The sequence below is a fragment of the Crassostrea angulata genome, chromosome 5 (assembly GCF_025612915.1).
Source record: "Crassostrea angulata isolate pt1a10 chromosome 5, ASM2561291v2, whole genome shotgun sequence".
Classification (NCBI taxonomy): domain Eukaryota; kingdom Metazoa; phylum Mollusca; class Bivalvia; order Ostreida; family Ostreidae; genus Magallana; species Magallana angulata.
This window is the reverse complement of record NC_069115.1, coordinates 52,152,297-52,171,781: the sequence shown is the minus strand read 5'-3', so window position 1 is coordinate 52,171,781 and position 19,485 is coordinate 52,152,297. Positions and strand designations below refer to the sequence as shown.

General features: G+C 34.3%; 1 protein-coding gene across 3 annotated transcripts; it reads left to right on the top strand.

The window, feature by feature from the left end:
- Positions 1–13,901: 13,901 nt before the first annotated feature.
- On the top strand, positions 13,902–19,094 carry LOC128184220 (carboxylesterase 1C-like). 3 transcript variants are annotated; one of them, XM_052853599.1, is made up of 5 exons: positions 13,902–14,016; positions 14,228–14,289; positions 15,255–15,355; positions 16,073–17,645; positions 18,519–19,094. In XM_052853599.1, exons 4-5 carry the CDS (start codon positions 16,087–16,089, stop codon positions 18,688–18,690), a joined length of 1,731 nt encoding a protein of 576 aa, XP_052709559.1. In that variant the 5' UTR covers positions 13,902–14,016; positions 14,228–14,289; positions 15,255–15,355; positions 16,073–16,086; the 3' UTR covers positions 18,691–19,094. The 3 variants fall into 3 exon arrangements, with proteins under 3 accessions (XP_052709559.1, XP_052709561.1, XP_052709558.1); XM_052853601.1 differs by lacking the exons at positions 13,902–14,016; positions 14,228–14,289 and adding exons at positions 14,309–15,136; positions 15,591–15,717; XM_052853598.1 differs by lacking the exons at positions 13,902–14,016; positions 14,228–14,289 and adding an exon at positions 14,310–15,136.
- The last annotated feature ends 391 nt before the right edge of the window (positions 19,095–19,485 follow it).

Here is a 19,485-nt window from a genome sequence, read left to right as displayed (position 1 = left end):
ATGAGACCAAGATGGTGTGGATAGGAAGTAAAAATTCTCAAAAGAAACTTTTCATCACTCCAGATGGAAACTTGATTGGAACAATGCAAACTTTGACTTGCTAGGGATAAAATTTTCGGTACACTGATATGATATGTTAAACTGAAATTACAATGTTATACTAGACGATATAAAAAAGATAATAAAGCAGTGGAAACTACGTAAATTAACAATATAAGGAAGATTAACAGTCATAAAATCACTTATGATTCCAAAAATGAATCATTTGATACTTACATTTTACGAACGAATATGATTTATAGATAAGAATAATGAAGATTAATGTATAATATATTTCAACTGGCTAATTGCAAATATGATGTGAAAAAGAATACCTTAGTTCTGTTTATCAAATGAAAAAAAAAACCAAAAAAAACAATATGATCTTTTAGAAGATCAGTGTGAGAAAATTAACCACATCCTTATGCTTATTTTTAAGTTTATATTAATTTAATATTCATTAATGTTTATATTATTTTATTGAAGTGATTTATTTGATCAGAATACGAAAAGAGGGTTACTGTTGAAACACATAGATTCTTTAACATATAAGTAAAGAAATTATTGTTCGGCCAGCTCATTTTTTCAATAACACTGCATGTACTTATACAGAGCATATTTCCTTTTCCGATCTTAAATGATTACCCAAAGTTGCTGAATACCATATGTTTTGGAAGAAAAAATGAGTGACAATTAAGGAACCTCATCTTGTAATCAATTAAATGATGCACTGTTATTTGACCTGTATCTTTGGTTAAATTCCAAGTGAGCTTTTTTGATCACAATTTGTCCGTTGTCTGTCGTTGTCGTAGTCGTCGTTGGCGTTGTCGTCGTCGTCGTTGTTGTAAACTTTTCACATTTTCATCTTCTTCTCAAGAACCACTGGGCAGATTTCAACCAAATTTGGCACAAAGCACCACTAGGTAAAGGGAATTCAAGTTTGTTCAAATGAAGTGCCACGCCCTCTTTAAAGGGGAGATAATTGAGAATTATTGAAAATTTGTTGGTATTTTTCAAAAATCTTCTTCTCAAAAACTATTAGGCCTGAAAAGCTTAAACTTGCGTGGATGCATCATCAGGAAGTGTAAATTCAAGTTTATTAAAATCATGGTCCCCGGGGGAAATTTGGGGCCACAAGAGGGGGATCAAGTTTTACATAGGAATATAAAGAGAAAATCTTTAAAAATCATCTTCTAAAAAACTATTAGGCCAGAAAAGCTCAAATTAAAATGGAAGCATCCTCAGGAAGTGTAGATTCAAGTTTGTTCAAATTATGGTCCCCGGGGGTAGGGTGGGGCCACAATTGGGGGATCAAGTTTTACATAGGAATATATAGAGAAAATCTTTAAAAATCTTCTTCTCAAAACTATTAGGCCAGGAAATCCCGAATTTGAGTGGAAGCATCCCCAGAGCATATAGATTCAAGTTTGTTCAAATCATGGTCCCTAGGGGTAGGGTGGGGCCACAATTTGGGGATCATGTTTTACATAGGAATATATAGAGAAAATCTTTAAAAATCTTCTTCTCAAAAACTATTAGGCCTGAAAAGCTTAAATTAAAAATGGAAGCATCCTCAGGTAGTGTAGATTCAAGTTTGTTTAAATTATGATCCCCTGGGGAAGGGTGGGGCCACAATTGGGGGATCAAGTTTTACATAGGAATATATAGAGAAAATCTTTAAAAATCTTCTTCTCAAAAACTATTAGGCCAGAAAAGCTCAAATTAAAATGGAAGCATCCTCAGGAAGTGTAGATTCAAGTTTGTTCAAATTATGGTCCCCGGGGGTAGGGTGGGGCCACAATTGGGGGATCAAGTTTTACATAGGAATATATAGAGAAAATCTTTAAAAATCTTCTTCTCAAAAACTATTAGGCCAGGAAAGCTCAAATTGGCGTGTAACCATCCTTAGATAATGTTGATTCAAGTTTGTTCAAATCATGGTCCCTGGGGGTAGGGCGGGCCCACAATGGGGGATAGATTTTTATATATAGAGAAAATCTTTAAAAATCTTCTTTTTAAAGACTATTTGGCCAGAAAAGCTTAATCTTGTGTAGAGGCATCCTCGGGTAGTGTAAATTCAAGTTTGCAAAATCACAGTCCCTAGTGGTAGGGCAGGACCGTGATTGCGGTTTGAATTTTTATATAGGAATATATAGAGAAAATCTTTAAAAATATTCTGGGAAAGTTTTCAGTCCAAAACTCAGTACTTAGTGTGAAAGCACAGGTTATGCAGATTTAAGTTTGATGATGAAACCATGATTCCCTAGATAAAAGTGGGGCCACGAAATGGTTGGGGGGATATAGGAATAGAGAAAAATCTTCTTACAGGTACAACAACAAAAGGGGCTTGGTATTTACCAAAAAATAAGAGGTGGATAAAAATTGGCAGATTTTCATTTTTTTTAGCAAGATCTACAGTACTCAGTTGTCAAGATATTTTGATACTGTAATCCTAATTTGATCAGAATTAAGGCAATTGTTGCTCAGGTGAGCGATGTGGCCCCTGGGCATCTTGTTATGAATGACCTAATGTTAAAGAGATACATGTATGTTGTTCAGTTGAAGAAACGTTCTATCAAGGTTTAATTTTTCCAATTGATTTTGATAAGATTAATTAAAGTTCATCCATAGACTTTACTTTTTTTGGTAAATTTAACAACAATAATGTTCACAAAGTTCATAACTTATTGACACTTGTTGTGAAACAGTTTATCTTTATCTGTAAATATTAAACTGTACCAAAATTGGATTCGAGTGCATTGTTTATCTTAATGACCCATAGATTACTTTTCGAGAAATATTTACTTTTTTAAAAAATTGCAATTTCACTCAGTATGAAAAAACACTGGAAAAAAAAATTGTGATCTACTCTGACTGATGAAATTTTCAATAAAAAATTGACTATGACAAATACATGTTTGTCAATTAATTGATAATTCTACTTGTCTATGTGCTCTTGTCTTGCTTTACTCTCTCTCTCCTATAACTTTCACTAATGTGAGATGATATGCTGTTATACCAATGACATGTTTATATGCAATTGTGAATTTAAAATGCCAAAATAAAAAAAAGATAAAAAGATTTATTTCTAAAAATTTATATTTTCATACAAGAAGAAAATTTGCTGCCTCTCGGTAAATTCAAAATTTACTACATGACAGTGCTATCAGGGCACATAGCAACACAAATACAATTGATGGATTATCAATTTCTTTAATGAGATCACTACTACATTATAATGTATCATAAAAAATATCATTGAAATAGAAAATTTTGATTCACAGGACAGTAAAGTACAAATGAAAATGTTTTTCATAATGTAATAGGGGTCATATTTTCATATATATTTATTTGTCAAATACCTAGAACGTAATTACTTCCATTTCAATTTTTACTGTTTTCCCAAAAGAGTTATCTCTCTTTGATTATTGGGTACCTGTGGATCGATATCTAAAAATATAAGGAGTTTTCTGATCACGTGATTTAAATAATAGTATTACGTATTTACCCAGAAATTACACCTGGTCAAACCAGTTTATTGTATTTTGCGCCATTTTTTGGTATAGTGTTCACCGCAGCGAGTGTCCATGTACAATCTTTCATTGAAATTTATTCTGATCACCGGCTGTGGGTTTTCATTTCACAAATGGGTATTTATGTTTCTATGATCATTTTTACATTATTTAATTTAGATTAAAGTTTAGAGATATATAAAATTATAATAAGTGTAATTTAGATTTGTTTGATTTAAAACTCCAATTCATTTATTACCTAATTATATATGCATATATTGTAAATCGATTATCGAATTTATATACAGATTATTACCAAATATTTATTATTGCTTATATTTGTTTTAGGACCTGTTATCTTCTTGAATAAATCAACGAACCCAGCAGTGCACTTCGTTTGTTTATAACATGTACAAGTGACCCTGTTTCAATCACAGGGGCTTGGTTGTTGGATAGTGAATTTCCTAATTATTTGTTCCCGAAGAAAAAATGATTAAAATTGGTAATCTTATGTGTATTTCTGTGTATTGCAATAAATAAATTCACTGAAATCCCCCGTTTCAGTCGTGTTAAAAAAGTGTATTCATTGTACATTAAAAAAAGTAAAGGGACGACACTCGCCATCTTGGATTTATAGGGGGTCCTCGTTTCAAGCTATGTTTTAAACAAGGTCTTCCGTTTCTCCAACGATTTCTGACGAGATCTAGGTTGGAAAATATTCAGCTGACTTATTCCTATCGTCTGACTACATCTGTACGCTGCATAATAAACACATCGTTCCGAAATGTACTAGATACTTGCCATCGAAAGCAACGGAAGTTTACTTTTGAGTGACGTAAATTCTCCATATAATCACTGAGATGTTCCGAAAATGTATGATAAATCTAGAGAGAGCAAAAATTCCGCGAAAAGTTATCCTCTTGGTTTATCCAATGCTTTCGGATCTCCTCAGTGATTACATGGAGAGTTTGCATCAACTTCCGTTGCTTTCGATAAGTTTGGCGAGTATCTAGTACATTTTGGAACGATGTGTTTATTATGCAGCGTACAGATGTAGTCAGACGATAGGAATAAGTCATTTTAACATTTTCCAACCTAGATCTCGTCAGAAATCGTTGGAGAAACGGAAGAACTTGTTTAAAACATAGCTTGAAACGAGGACCCCCTAATATGTTTTACGGTGCGACCGTTGGGGCGAGCGCAGCATGTGATCAAACAATGAATTATGATAAATCAATGAAAATAAAATTAACAACGTAAATAAATTTGATTGGAAAATAAAATAAAACACACATATTATTTTCAGTAAATTTACATTATTCATAGTTTATAAGATTTGTTATTTATTTATTTATAAATACAACAATAGTTCAAGTTCAGATACAATGTTGTTGAATAATAAAGATTTTAATATAAATGTTCATTGCACTCCATCTCCTCTTTTAAAGTGATTGTAACGTACGTCAGTTTATCCCCTTTTTGCACTAGAAATTTTTTTTCTTAAACATACATTAAAAAATTGACTTATCATACCCCCCCCCCCATGTTAATTTTTTTTTTCAGTTACCATATTAAAAGAAAATGGTGCCCCCTCCCACCCCGCAAGTAATAAATGGAAGTGAAAATAAAGAATCCATTGAACTGCTAAAGAGCTGAAGGATTAGATTTTCATGCTTTTTTTTCTTTTTGCTTGCAAAGATTTTTTGGATGAGGCTACCATCTACCCATCCACCCACTCACCCTCTTTTTTAAAAAAGCGATGCTACGTGTACTTCCAGGAATTTACCGTAATTTTAGTGAATAAAATAAATGTGAGCATTCATCCAAATGAGTGCAATTTACAACTGTTTCCTGTATCTGAAGAAATGTCCTTATTCTTCAGCTGTTCTTTGGCTTAGCCTTTGTAAGATTTTGAGAGGATTTTGGTCATTTCAGCAGATTTACAACAACTTCAATTAGAGTAATTTCCCCTTATCAGTGCTTATTGTGACGTCAAAGCTGACGTTGGTTAAGTGTCGCCTGACTCTTTTATAAAAAACTCCCCTGAGAAATAAAAGTACGCGAAGTATACTGCTTTATTTACTTAACGAGGCCGAGTACAGAACGAGTACGCACGCTTTCGCGCAGCGTTTCATTTGTATTGTGACGTCATCTTTTTGCTTGGTTGACGCCATGGCGTGATAGTTTCAACTGCAGATATTCAGCGAAAATTGTTGAAAATATCTCGTTTGATGCGTAAAAATAATGTTATATTGTGGAAGAAACATAAATGTCTCGAAGTACAAGCTATATTTGGGCTTGGGTCGAAAACGTGAAGAGGGTTCAGCAAGCCTAGCCCTCTGTCACGTTTTCTTAACCCGCCTAAATATAGCTTAATTCATACATTTCAAGACTGTAACCATGTATTTTATATTAATGACCCTTAAAATGTGATGTTATATATTTATTATTACTTAAATATGTCTGAATGTTTTAATAATACTATATAGATCACATTTTTCGCCTTTGTCAGATAAAAAATAGCCATTATCTGACAAATCTGGGAAATTGGGCATACAAAAATCAACTTTGATAAGACCCCTGGAACAAACCAGGAGGTAAAATGTTTTTTTTTATTTGACCATTTGATGCCCTTTAGCAATAACTTTAATATGTAGAACAGAAAAAGAAATCCCTAGGGCAGAAGTTTTGAAAAAATGTAAAAAATATGCAAAATTGATACATTTCAAGCAAAATCCCATAGGGTCCTATGTTAAAGATTTGCAAACTTTGAAATGACCCCCTAAACAAACAGTGTGGTAAATGTCTTATTTTTTAATCTTAAAATGATAATTATATCGGTTAAAATTCATGTAAAAAGTTTCATTAAAAAATCTAGGGCAGAACAAATTAGACCCGGCCTCGTTAAAAAAGCATGATGTTCTTAAAATTACACATTACACACATGTTTCTCAAAAGTTGTACTTTGATTCTCGCGAGAACGTGAAGTTGGAAACCATTGGTACTATTGTGGGTCAAAATTTACTGACGCCGAAAAAATCTATCGGATCAATGTGTAAACCTTTGTGACGTCACTCGATTATTTTTGATTGAGAGTGTACTGAGGTGAACTTTAGAGGTAGCATTGACTGTATGTCGTATACATTGTTATCGTTTTTATATTGTCTTGCTGATTCTCGTGAGAGTGTGAAGTCACTTCAAGTGATAAAAATTGCCACGATTACAGGGAACTACTTGGACGATTAAAACAATGCATTACTGGTCCGATTTACTGACGCCAAAAAAATCCGTTGAATAAATGTGCAACTAGTCCGAATGTTCTATTCACACATGCCTTGCCGGTAGAGCTCGCTATAAATCCAAGATGGCGAGTGTCGTCCCTTTACTTTCTTAAAAGTACATTGAATACACTTTTTTAACATGACTGAAACGGGGGATTTCAGTGAATTTATTTATTGCAATACACAGAAATACACATAAGATTACCAATTTTAATCTTTTTTTCTTCGGGAACAAATAATTAGGAAATTCACTATCCAACAACCAAGCCCCTGTGGTTTCAATGGCGCCCACGTTGGGACACTCGCATTGACATATTTATTCTACAAGATACAGCCAAGTTTGTTATTCTGGTGATCTTTAAGGTCTGTGAACATTACCGTTTAATTCATTGAATTTTTTTGGATCGAACTGTCTAAAGCCAGCGATTCTTATTCCGGAACTGGACATACTGTTTTGGTTTTTTCGAACTTTAGTATTCGACTTTCTGTTTCCAGTGTAATTTGTGAATCGAATGTAAACAATAGACCAATCCACACTTTACAAAAGTTATGTCCCTTGGCCGCCATCCCATATATTTCTCACAGTAGCCTTTGTAGTTTAGAGGTTTGTAACTTCGTCATTTGACATCAGAAATCCGTTTCCCTGTTAATTTGGATTGCCCCAAGTTGGGGCAACACACACATCGAAGGAATAAACTAAATTCCGAGAGATTTCTTCACAAGGCGCCCAAATATTTGGTTGCATAAAGAAGGGAAAAGTTGTGTTTTTCCCTTTTGACCTTTAGGTTGACCCCACAAGGGGGAACAACTTTTGCAAAGTGTGGATTGGACTATAACTTTTGAGACTTCAGAATCTTGGATTGTAGCGAACTGTTAGACTTTTTGAAATATTTAACTGAATCATTTATTCACCAAATATTTCATCATATAATAGCTATATGACTTTCATTTTTTTTACATGTTGTAAATCAAATTATTGAATATGTCCAACAAAGAAATAGACGGAGAAGCGAATGGGGGAGAGGAAGAAGTTAAAACAGATCCATCCAAAGAGAAGGTTAGTCAGGGAGAAGTTGAAAAGATTATAGGTTTTCTGATTTCTAACACAAAGTACAGAGTTGTTACAGATGAAGAATTTGAACTACTGAAAGGTCCACAACTGAAATCCACACCAAAGGATACTTTCCCACCTAAAATTCAACGACCTCTCCAAAGACGGCTACTACCCAGTGTTACAGATATTACCCACAATAAGACGGAAGTTCCACCAGTGATTGGGGGTAAGCCAAATCTTCCAATATTTTCTGGTGAACATAAAGCTGGTGAAGTTGTGTTTGATGTTTGGAAATATGAAACAAGATGTGTAATTAGAGAAGCTGCATTTCCCAAAGCTGTAATACTTCATTCGATACGAAACTCACTAAGGGGCAAGGCTAGATCTTTATTAATAACAATAGCAGAAGATACTTCACCAATGGGTATTATTGAGAAGTTGGATGGGGTTTTTGGAAATGTCTGTGATAACGAAGCAGTTATTGAAAACTTTTATCAACAATCTCAAAGTGAAACTGAATCTGTTGCAGATTATGGTATGCGGTTACAGTCATTAATTCAAGTTGCTTTTGAAAGAAAACAAGTTTCAGCTACAGCATGTGATGAGATGTTGTGTTCAAACCTATTCACAGGATTGAGAAATAAACAACTGCAAACATGTATTCGATACAAACATGAACAAATTAAGGACTTTGACAAGTTACTTCGTGAAGTTAGATCCGTTGAAAAACAGATGGGGAATTCCACACATGTGAAACCGGAAAGAGCAACAGTTCAACAACAATCAACTACAACTATCGAAGACATTTTAAAAACAATCAATAATCTATCCACAAAAGTTGAACGAATAGAAAATGAGATAGTCACCATTAGAGACGGAGGAAATCACAGTGCATATCATGGTACATATAATTTCAGAAGAAATGGACAGGATTTTCCGGACCAGAGACCAAGATCATCTTTTGAGGGAAATAGATACAGAGGGATGCAGTCTTCCAATGGAATTCCAAGACAATATGATCGAGGAGATTCAAATGTGTACAGAGGCCGTGGACGAGGACAAAGACAGTTTCGCTCCACTTACAGACATTTAAACGCCAAGAGGTTGCTGATAGGGGACAATCTAGTGACCAAGATTTTGAAGAAAGTCCCATGAAAGAATGTAGAAAAAGGAAGACATCAACTCTTATTGGATCAACAAATGAGACTGTCTTTATTTCGAATGATGAGAAAGTGAGTGCTTTAATTGATACTGGATCATCAGTGTCTACCCTTAGTGAACAATTATATTATGATAAACATTTGAAACATCTACCGATAGAACCTGTGACTGACATCATTAACATTGAATGTGCAAATGGACTGAATCTTCCTTATTCAGGATATGTCGTATTACCTTTAAAGATAGATGAATCAGATGTGACTATTGATGCATTTTTCCTGATAGTCCCTACTACTTCTTATCATCAGCAAACATCAATACTTATTGGCACCAACATCTTAAAAATTCTACTGGAAGAAACCAAAGAAAAATATGGAAATAGATTTCTACAAACAGCCAATTTGACAATTCCATGGTATCTATCTTTTAGATGTATAGCACTTCGGGAGAAGGAGTTATTACACAACCAAAACAGATTAGCTTACGTTAAGTCAGCGGAAAAGAAGAAAATCATTATACCCGCCAATACTGAAGTAATTATTCAGGGAGCCATTCATAATGCTATACCTTACCATCCAGTTTGTGCTATTCTTCAAACTACTCCGGCATCCAAGATATCAACTGTTGTAGACATTTCACCTGTTCTCATAGACTATCATGAGGGATTTAAAGACACTATTCCTGTTCTAATTAGTAACATTTCAACAAAGACCGTTACCATCAACCCTCGAGAAGTGATGTGTGAAGTTCAACCAGTGAAACTACAAGATCTCCCAACAGCTGATGACTCGACAACTTATGATGACATCTTTAGCCAAGTCAATATTCCTGACAATGAACTGTCATCTACTGAACTTGAGAAAGTGAAAGCCCTACTAATGGATTATAAGGACATTTATTCTACCGGCGATGGAGATATTGGTCATAATCAAAGTGTACAACATCGAATTGAATTGAACAATGAAATACCCTTCAAACAGCGTTATAGAAAAATTCCACCCTCTATGATTGATGAAGTCCGTGATCATCTACAACAACTACTGAAAGGAAACATCATTAGAAAATCTCACTCACCATTTTCATCCAATGTTGTTTTAGCAAAGAAGAGAAATGGACAATTAAGACTCTGTATCGATTATCGACAGCTGAATGCAAGAACCATCAAAGACAATTACGCATTACCAAGAATAGATGACATTTTAGAAAACCTAGCTGGAAACAAATTCTTTTCTGTATTGGATATGAAGGCAGGATACTACCAAGTTGAAATAGCTGAGGAACACAAGGAAAGAACCGCCTTCACAGTAGGATCCTTAGGATTTTATGAATATAACAGAATGCCATTTTGATTAACCAACGCCCCCGCTACATACCAACGTTTGATGGAGGAATGCCTGGGTGATTTACATTTAAACATCTGTTATATATTCCTGGATGACCTTATCATATTTTCTCGAACATTTAAAGAACATTTACAAAGGATGGAAAAAGTGTTCCAAAGACTGAGAGAATCTGGGTTGAAACTAACACCTAAGAAATGCTCTTTACTGACGAAGCGTGTGAAGTATGTCGGCCATGTCATATCTGAGGACGGTATTGAACTGGATGAGGAAAAGATCGACAAAGTCATGCAGTGGCCTCAACCAAAAAGCAAAGAAGATGTGAGACGCTTCTTAGGATTTGTCGGATATTACAGAAAATTTGTAAAGAACTTTGCTAAGATCGCAAGACCATTGACAGATTTGTTACCATCAACTAGAAAGAAATCCAAAGGCAGACAGAAAATTGGTACAAGCAGTACAGAGAATCCATTTGTCTGGAATAAAGAGCAAAAAGAGGCATTTACCAATCTAAAGACACAGCTTTCCTCACCTCCAATACTAGCATATCCAGATTACTCTATTCCATTTGAAGTACATACAGATGCATCAGGAAGAGGATTAGGAGCTATACTATACCAGGATCATGGAGGTCACAAGAGAGTTATTTCCTATGCTAGCAGAGGGTTAAGCAAGGCTGAACGCAACTACCCCGCGCATAAGATGGAATTCTTAGCACTTAAATGGGCCATAACCGAAAAGTTCAAGGATTATTTATACGGTTACAAGTTTGAAGTGTCCTTACAGATAACAACCCATTGACATATGTATTGACCACCGCACAACTTGATGCGACAGGGCATAGATGGGTTGCTGCTCTTGCTGAATTTGACTTTGACATACACTATAGACCTGGAAAGAGGAATGCGGATGCTGATGCCTTATCCAGACATCCTACAATTACAGAAAATGTGTGCAAAGTACCACAAGATTCAGTGCAAGCAGTATGCAGTGCTCACATCATCACTTTTCCACTGATTGAGAGCTTACCTGTTTCAGCTTCATTGATTGAACATCCTGAAGTCAGCATTCCAGATCTTACATCCATCGATATCAAGAGGGCGCAATGTCAAGATCCTAACTTGTTATTCTGGATAGATGTGGTAGAGGAAGGTAGAAAACCCAGGAAAGAAGAAATTCACAAGTCTTATTTCAATACTGTGATGCTACAGAACTACCACAGATTACTCCTTAAGGATGGAATACTTTACAGAGAAATAAAATATGAAGATGAAGTGAAACATCAACTTATTGTTCCCAATAACATTGTGGAAGATGTCTTGTATTTCTCCCATAACCTCTTAGGACATCAAGGCAGAGACAGAACTATTTCTCTAGTACAAGACAGATTTTTTTGGCCGGGATTAAGTAAAGATGTTGAGTATTACATCAGTACCTGTGACAGATGTTTGTGTCGAAAAACTCCTACCAATGTCAGAGCTCCACTATTCAACATCAAGACTTATGAACCGCTCGAACTAGTGTGTATGGATTTTCTTTCTATTGAACGATCAAAGGGGGGTTATGAATACATCTTAGTCATAACTTACCACTTTACGAAGTACGCAGTTGCCATACCAACTAGGAACATGACGGCAAAAACAACAGCTCAAGCATTTTACAACAACTTTGTCAGCCCATATGGAATACCTTATAAGATCCATTCCGACCAGGGTGCAAATTTTGAAAGCAGTTTGATAAAAGAACTCTGTTTACTATTGAATATTCAGAAAACTCGCACAACACCCTATCATCCCATGGGGAATGGAATCTGTGAGCGATTCAACCGAACATTGATTAATATGCTTGGAACTCTTCAGCCAAATCAGAAGCAGGATTGGAAAACATACATTGGTCCCATTGTGCATGCCTACAATAGCACTAAACACGATACTACTGGATTTTCCCCATACCAACTTATCTTCGGAAGGGAGCCCAGATTACCCATAGATCTAGTGTTTGGAACCAAGCAACCAGTGATGAATAAGAAACCATTACACAAGTATATTGAAGACTAATTGAAGCAGAAACTTAAGAGTTCTTTTGAACTTGCACAGAAAAACACTGGTAAATCCCAAGATGCTCAGAAGAGGAATTATGATCTTAAAGTTAGGAGCACTTTTATTCAACCAGGGGATAAAGTCTTAGTGAAAATTGTGGCACATGATGGTAGACACAAGATTGCGGACAAATGGGAGCAAGATGTTTATGATGTGATCTCAAGACCTAATCCAGATATACCTGTGTTTGTAGTTAGGAAAGAGGACAATACAGGTAGAACAAGAACTTTACACAGAAATCTACTCATGCCATATAAAACCAGTAACCAATATGAGTCACCTCCACCACCAAAGCCTAAACCAAGGAAACGCATGATTTTCATTGAGGCAGAGGATGAAAGAAGAGTGAAACCAGTTCCTATACAAAGAAGGACAACTCTTGATGAGAGCTTATCAAGGAAGGAGTCTGAAGACCACATCGATGATGTCGTTGAAGATTCAGACGATGAAGTCATTACTTATACAAAAGTGAGACCAGCTGGCAGTGTTAGTAGATCAACTAACAATACAGAAGAAAAAGAAAAAGGAAATGTACCGGTACAAGATTCAGATCCAAATACTCCAAATGAAAAGGATATCTTGGAACCTGAAAACATTGATTCGTCGACAGTGAGTGAACTCAACAAGTGTGTGATTGACAATTCCATGTCAAATGATACAACGACGGAAAATGAACACCAAAGTGTAGATACAAGTGGTGACAGTAATGACGCACAGGACACACCTCGGCAGCAACCGAGAAGATCAACAAGAGCGAGAAGACAGCCTGAATGGATAAGATCTGGTGACTATGTTTGTAAAACTATGAACGTTGATTGGATGTCACGAGCTGATTACCTGAAGTCATTGATTAACAAAGACAATTTCATGGTTGATCCAGCTGTTAAAAAGACATTTTTTGGAATTGGTTACATGGAAACCTGATTAAAAAAAAACACTGTATGGACATTGAGTGATATGATATGTATGATATCTACATGATATATGTGATAATTGAACAGTATTGATTTATTAGATATATGTGCTAGGTGAAATCATTTTTTACTCATGTACATTGATATCTATTCTATGAAAGAGTGTAATATTTGATGAATGTGTATATATTTTTGCTACGTACTAATTAGAAATTGTTATTATTATGATTTTTTTTTTACATGAATGACGAGGACGTCATTTATTGTAACAGGGGGGGGGGGGGATGTAATAGGGGTCATATTTTCATATATATTTATTTGTCAAATACCTAGAACGTAATTACTTCCATTTCAATTTTTACTGTTTTCCCAAAAGAGTTATCTCTCTTTGATTATTGGGTACCTGTGGATCGATATCTAAAAATATAAGGAGTTTTCTGATCACGTGATTTAGATAATAGTATTACGTATTTACCCAGAAATTACACCTGGTCAAACCAGTTTATTGTATTTTGCGCCATTTTTTGGTATAGTGTTCATGGCAGCGAGTGTCCATGTACATCTTTCATTGAAATTTATTCTGATCACCGGCTGTGGGTTTTCATTTCACAAATGGGTATTTATGTTTCTATGATCATTTTTGCATTATTTAATTTAGATTAAAGTTTAGAGATATGTAAAATTATAATAAGTGTAATTTAGATTTGTTTGATTTAAAACTCCAATTCATTCATTACCTAATTATATATGCATATATTGTAAATCGATTATCGAATTTATATACAGATTATTGCCAAATATTTATTATTGCTTATATTTGTTTTTAGGACCTGTTTTCTTCTTGAATAAATCAACGAGCCCAGCAGTGCACTTCGTTTGTTTATAACATGTACAAGTGACCCTGTTTTAATATTTTCATAATTTGTGTTTTAGTATTCAAATATTAAATTACATTTGTGATAGATATTGGTAGTGACCTAGTCAAAATATAGTAAATTTAAAGTACAATAAACATAGGAGTTCATGTGGTTCTTTACCGTCCAAATATGGATAAGTCGAATGTACAACATGCAAAATAAAAAAAAAATTGCTGAATTTTCATTACCGGCCCTTATACGGTAGCAATAAAATACAATATACACATGAAATGTTAAGGGTCCAATAAGGAATCATCAAAGAAAACAGAAATTTATTTGAATTAGATATCAGAATATCTATGATTTAAGAACAAGGTATCCAAAGTTTGCCATCTGTCAACGTTTCTTTTTTCATGCAATACCTTATTGAAGTTTAAGTCCTTTGAAATAAAACAGCTTGTCTCAGAGCATTCATACAAACAAGCAAAAAAAAAGAAATCCCTCTTGAGGCCTCACACCTCGATCCAATCCGTCGAGTTCCGCCTATTATCTGATCTTGTATGTTAATATTTAGAACGATGACAAATATGGTGATCCTCTTATTAATCTGACACTATGAGACCCTCTATTTTTGCATGTCACATTGAATACAAAATCAAACAAAAACAGGGTTCTGTATTTGTCATTATTTTGAAGTAATATCAGTTTCATGTATGCCTTATCACAGAGACGGTGAATCTAATTTTAGCTCTTGCAAAATACAGAGTTAAAAAAAAAACCTATATATAGTTTATCGGTCTAGAGTTCAGGCAACAACAACTGATCTGTGATTTTATCCACTAGTTTTTTTTTTGCATTCACTAGTGTTAATGCAAACCGGTAAGTTTGATTTAATGACATGTAATATATCAGGGTGTTTTATTGATTTTTCATACTTTGCCTTCAATATGCATCTAATGTATATACTCGTGTTAAAAGATGGTTGATTTATTTTTAGCTCTAACACGACTATGTTATTTGATATTGAACAAAAAGCTGATCTGTGATCTACAAATACCAGTCTGCATTATAAATATACTCCAGTGTCATTGCAAATTGGTAAGTATGGTATATTTTAAGCTTTACATTACTATATAATATTCATTCAACCATCTTATTATTGCATTCGGTTTCTATCGAATGTATGTATACAAAGTTTCCAGATCATATTTCGGTATTATTTGAGATTAATGTTTTGTGACTACGATCGTGTTGTGTACATGTATTGCGATTCAATTACATTAGGAAGTGATTTTGATTTTTCTATATTACATTAATTTTATTATTTGATCAGTCTATGAAGGCTGGGTGGCTACCCTTCAGATCTACCATAGCGTTAACAAAAGGATTTGTTCAGCTATAGATTTCTACTGTGGGTAGCCAAAATTTTCCTAGTTCGTGGGGCCGTGATTTCGTCGTTAGTAAGTTCTATTTTGTAAATAAATACTAAACAAATGCTTGTATGTATACGTCCGTAGGGATGTTAATTCGTGTGCAAGGGTTACCCACTAAAGCAACGAACATTGGTCCCCCACGAACAATGATGGTTCAACAGTATTTAGTGAAGAAAAAATCTACATATTTTAAAATGAAAATTTTAATGGTTTTCTACATCTCTATGCAGAGCTCTTTTTTTCTCAAGGAGACTTATATAGCCTAGAATGACACTCTCAAGATAGGCCTTGTAAAATATTAACACAACTTCTAACCAATAGGCATTCAAAATATTATGTACGAAATGCTGTGATTAATAATTATGTACTTTATTTTTTTCAGACGATAAATATACAATGACAGACCTAAGTCTTTTCATACTGCTCTTAGCTATATTTAGCGTTGTGACGGTGCAAGGTTCTGGTATACAAAATGTCGTAGAAGTCAGGACCCCATCAGGATGGGTGAGAGGTTACGAGGAAAACTACGAGGAGGGACAGGTATACAGATTTATAAAGATTCCATACGCTCAGCCTCCAGTTGGAAAATTACGTTTCCAGAAAACGAGACCGATCGAAGAATGGACAGACGTTAAAGGAATTAGAGACAGAAATGCTCCTCAATGTCCCCAGGTGGACAGTCCAGTTCCTGGACTAGATACTTTAGAAAACGACGAAGATTGTCTGTATCTTAATGTCTATGTTCCAGGGAAAATATCAAAAGAAAAACAGTTATCAGTAATGGTTTGGATTCATGGCGGTGGGTTTGTCCTTGGTGGAGCGAGTCAGTACAAACCTCAGAAAATTGTTTTGGGAGGTGATGTCATCGTAGTAACCATTAATTATAGATTGGGTCTTTTCGGATTTTTGACATTGCATGATCCCTTGGTTCCAGGAAATTATGGTCTCTGGGATCAAATCGAAGCTTTTCGCTGGATTAAAAAAAACATTGCAGCTTTTGGTGGAAATTCTAAATCTGTAACTATATTTGGACAGTCGGCAGGTGGAATGAGTGTAAGTCTTCAAACACTGATTCCTTCTAATGAGGGACTTTTTCAAAGAGCTATTTCCCAAAGTGGAGCGGTTCCATTTTATGCGATAGCGGGGAGAAAAGCAGAGGAGCAAATAAATACAATACTATTGAAGAATACGAATTGTAAGAGAGAAAGTATATCAGAAACGCTTTCATGTCTTCAAGACCTACATGCAGAAAATATAACAGAAGCAATTACTTTTACAGAATTTGTAAACCCGGATAATATCACAGCCCAGATAGGAAGCATGACTCCAACTATTGATGGTACGTTGATAAAAACAGATCTATCATATTCTAAATATTGGGACAGCGAAGTTTACCGATTCTTTCGTAGCATTGATTTCATGTCCGGTACCTTAGATGGCGAAGGAATCATGGGCTTTTTTAATGTACCTCCAGGTGCTTTTGAAAAACTGAATGTAAACGTAGCAGAGGGTGTCCCTAAGAGTGTTCTATGTGAAGTTATTGCTCCAATGTACGTTGAGATGAGAGTTGGAAACATTCCCTCTCTGACTCAAGAAATATGTGACTATTACACAGCTGAAGGTGTTGATGAACAGAGTAACAAAGTGTTTGAGTTTTATACCGATTCGTGGTTCATTGTTCCGAGCAATATCATGTTATCCATGCACGCAAAGAAAAACGAAAAAACCAAAACTTTCCAGTATTTTATCACCAAAACCTCTCCATTTTCTCTCCTTCCAACAGAATTGCTTCCCTCATGGTTTAAAGGGGCGAGGCACGGAGATGAATTGCCTCTATTGTTCAACGTTTCACGCGATCATATTTCAGAGGAGAAACTGAAGACAATAGATATTGCCGCCTTTGACAAATTATCAAGCGAAGTCATTCAGTATTGGACTAAATTTGCTAAGTTTGGGTAGGTAATGTATTTTATCAGCTCTATAAACCCGAATAACAGTTAATGCGTTTTAATCCAATGTCAATTGTTTTAAAGTCTGATAAATATTACTTTTTGGGTTTTTCTTCTTAAAAGACGTGATGAAAAATCAATGAATATACCCGATTAAAGTGTCTTTAGTTTCGTCAAATGAAGCTTAAGTGTTAGGATCTGTGAAAGCCGTAAAACGGAAAACATGGTCCACAATTTTTTATAAGAATTACAATAATATATAATAAAATTTTATAGAACTGAAATGTGTGAATGTTGGTAAATATAAAATAATTTACCCTCAGAGTACTTTTACTATAAAGATAAAATTGTCATCAAATTGGTGTTCATATTAAACGTTTTAGTTTTAGAAATATTATATTGTATTGCGCAAGACATGGTATTTATATTTGTTTTTTAAAAAAGACATGTAAAACTGCTTCCGTTCGATAATAATACATTGAAATATATTATGTGTACCTACTTCACAGACTGCAAAAAATTAAAAACTCAATATATTTTTGAAGGTCAAGGGTAATATTCATACCTTCATAAACCTATTATATCCGTACCTTGTATGAATAATACACACTATCAGGTCATAGTATGGATATGGATAGTATGAATTGGCTGTGGCAAGATGGAGAAGTAGATTGGATTTTGGTCAAAGGTCACTGAATAACAAACTATTCAAATAATCAAACAAACGAAGCCTTTTTAGTGTTTGTTAATTTGCATTCCCACAAAAACTAACGAAAGAATGTAATTGCAATGTTTAAATATATACAGTACTAAAATGTTGATAGCAATAGTTCAGATTTAGTCTTACACTTATTATATATTTCTTTGTTTTTATCTTAGAGATCCAAATTCTGACGGAGCTCCTGACTGGCCACCCTACGATGACATAGAAGAACAGTATGTTATTATTGACACACCCATTACAAAGGGAAAACATCTAAAATCTGGAGCAACGAATCTGATAAATAAAATATTGCAAAAAGGCAATCCCTCAATGCATGATGAACTATGAACAAGTGAAATGCAATTTCTTGTTTCTTCGTGATGTTATATTGTCTGTTTTTGTAGATTGTATTTATCATATTTATATTAAAAAGATATCTCCTTAATAATTCATCAATTAAAGCCCATTTTTCGACGATTTGATCATGAACAAATCCAATTCCAATTTAACAGGATACTTTAACATAGTTGTTTTTTGTCATTTTTCGTATTTATGTTTTAGAAAGACTGTTCAGAATTGTTTTAATCGTAATTGATTATAATCTGCATTCTGTTTATATTACAATGATTTTGTTTAGAAATGAATCATGCAAACAAAAACCCATTGGAGGTAATAATGATGTCAAATTACATAAAGCCTCAATACGTTGATTTTAACTTAACTAACAATAATATCTTTTTGAACCAAATGGAGGAAACTACGGAAGCCCATTTAGGACCTATCAAAAAATATTTTTGAATTTGATATAACGAATTCTTGAATTTGTTAAAACGAATTTAAATCGTTATAACGAATTGTTGAATCCGTTATCACGAATTAAATTTGTTATAACAAATTTTAGGAATTCGTTATAACGAATTTAATCTGTTTTAACAAATTCACTGAATTCGTTATTTCAAATTTCAAAATCTGTTATAAATCTGTTAAATTCGTTATAACAAATTAAATTTGAAATAACGAATTCTTGAATACGTTATTTCAAAGTTTTAATTCGTAATTTCGGTTTTTTAAACTCGGTTATAACATATTTTCACCCAATTTGTGGTAACAAATTTCATGTTTTGGGGAACAAATTAAACGGGG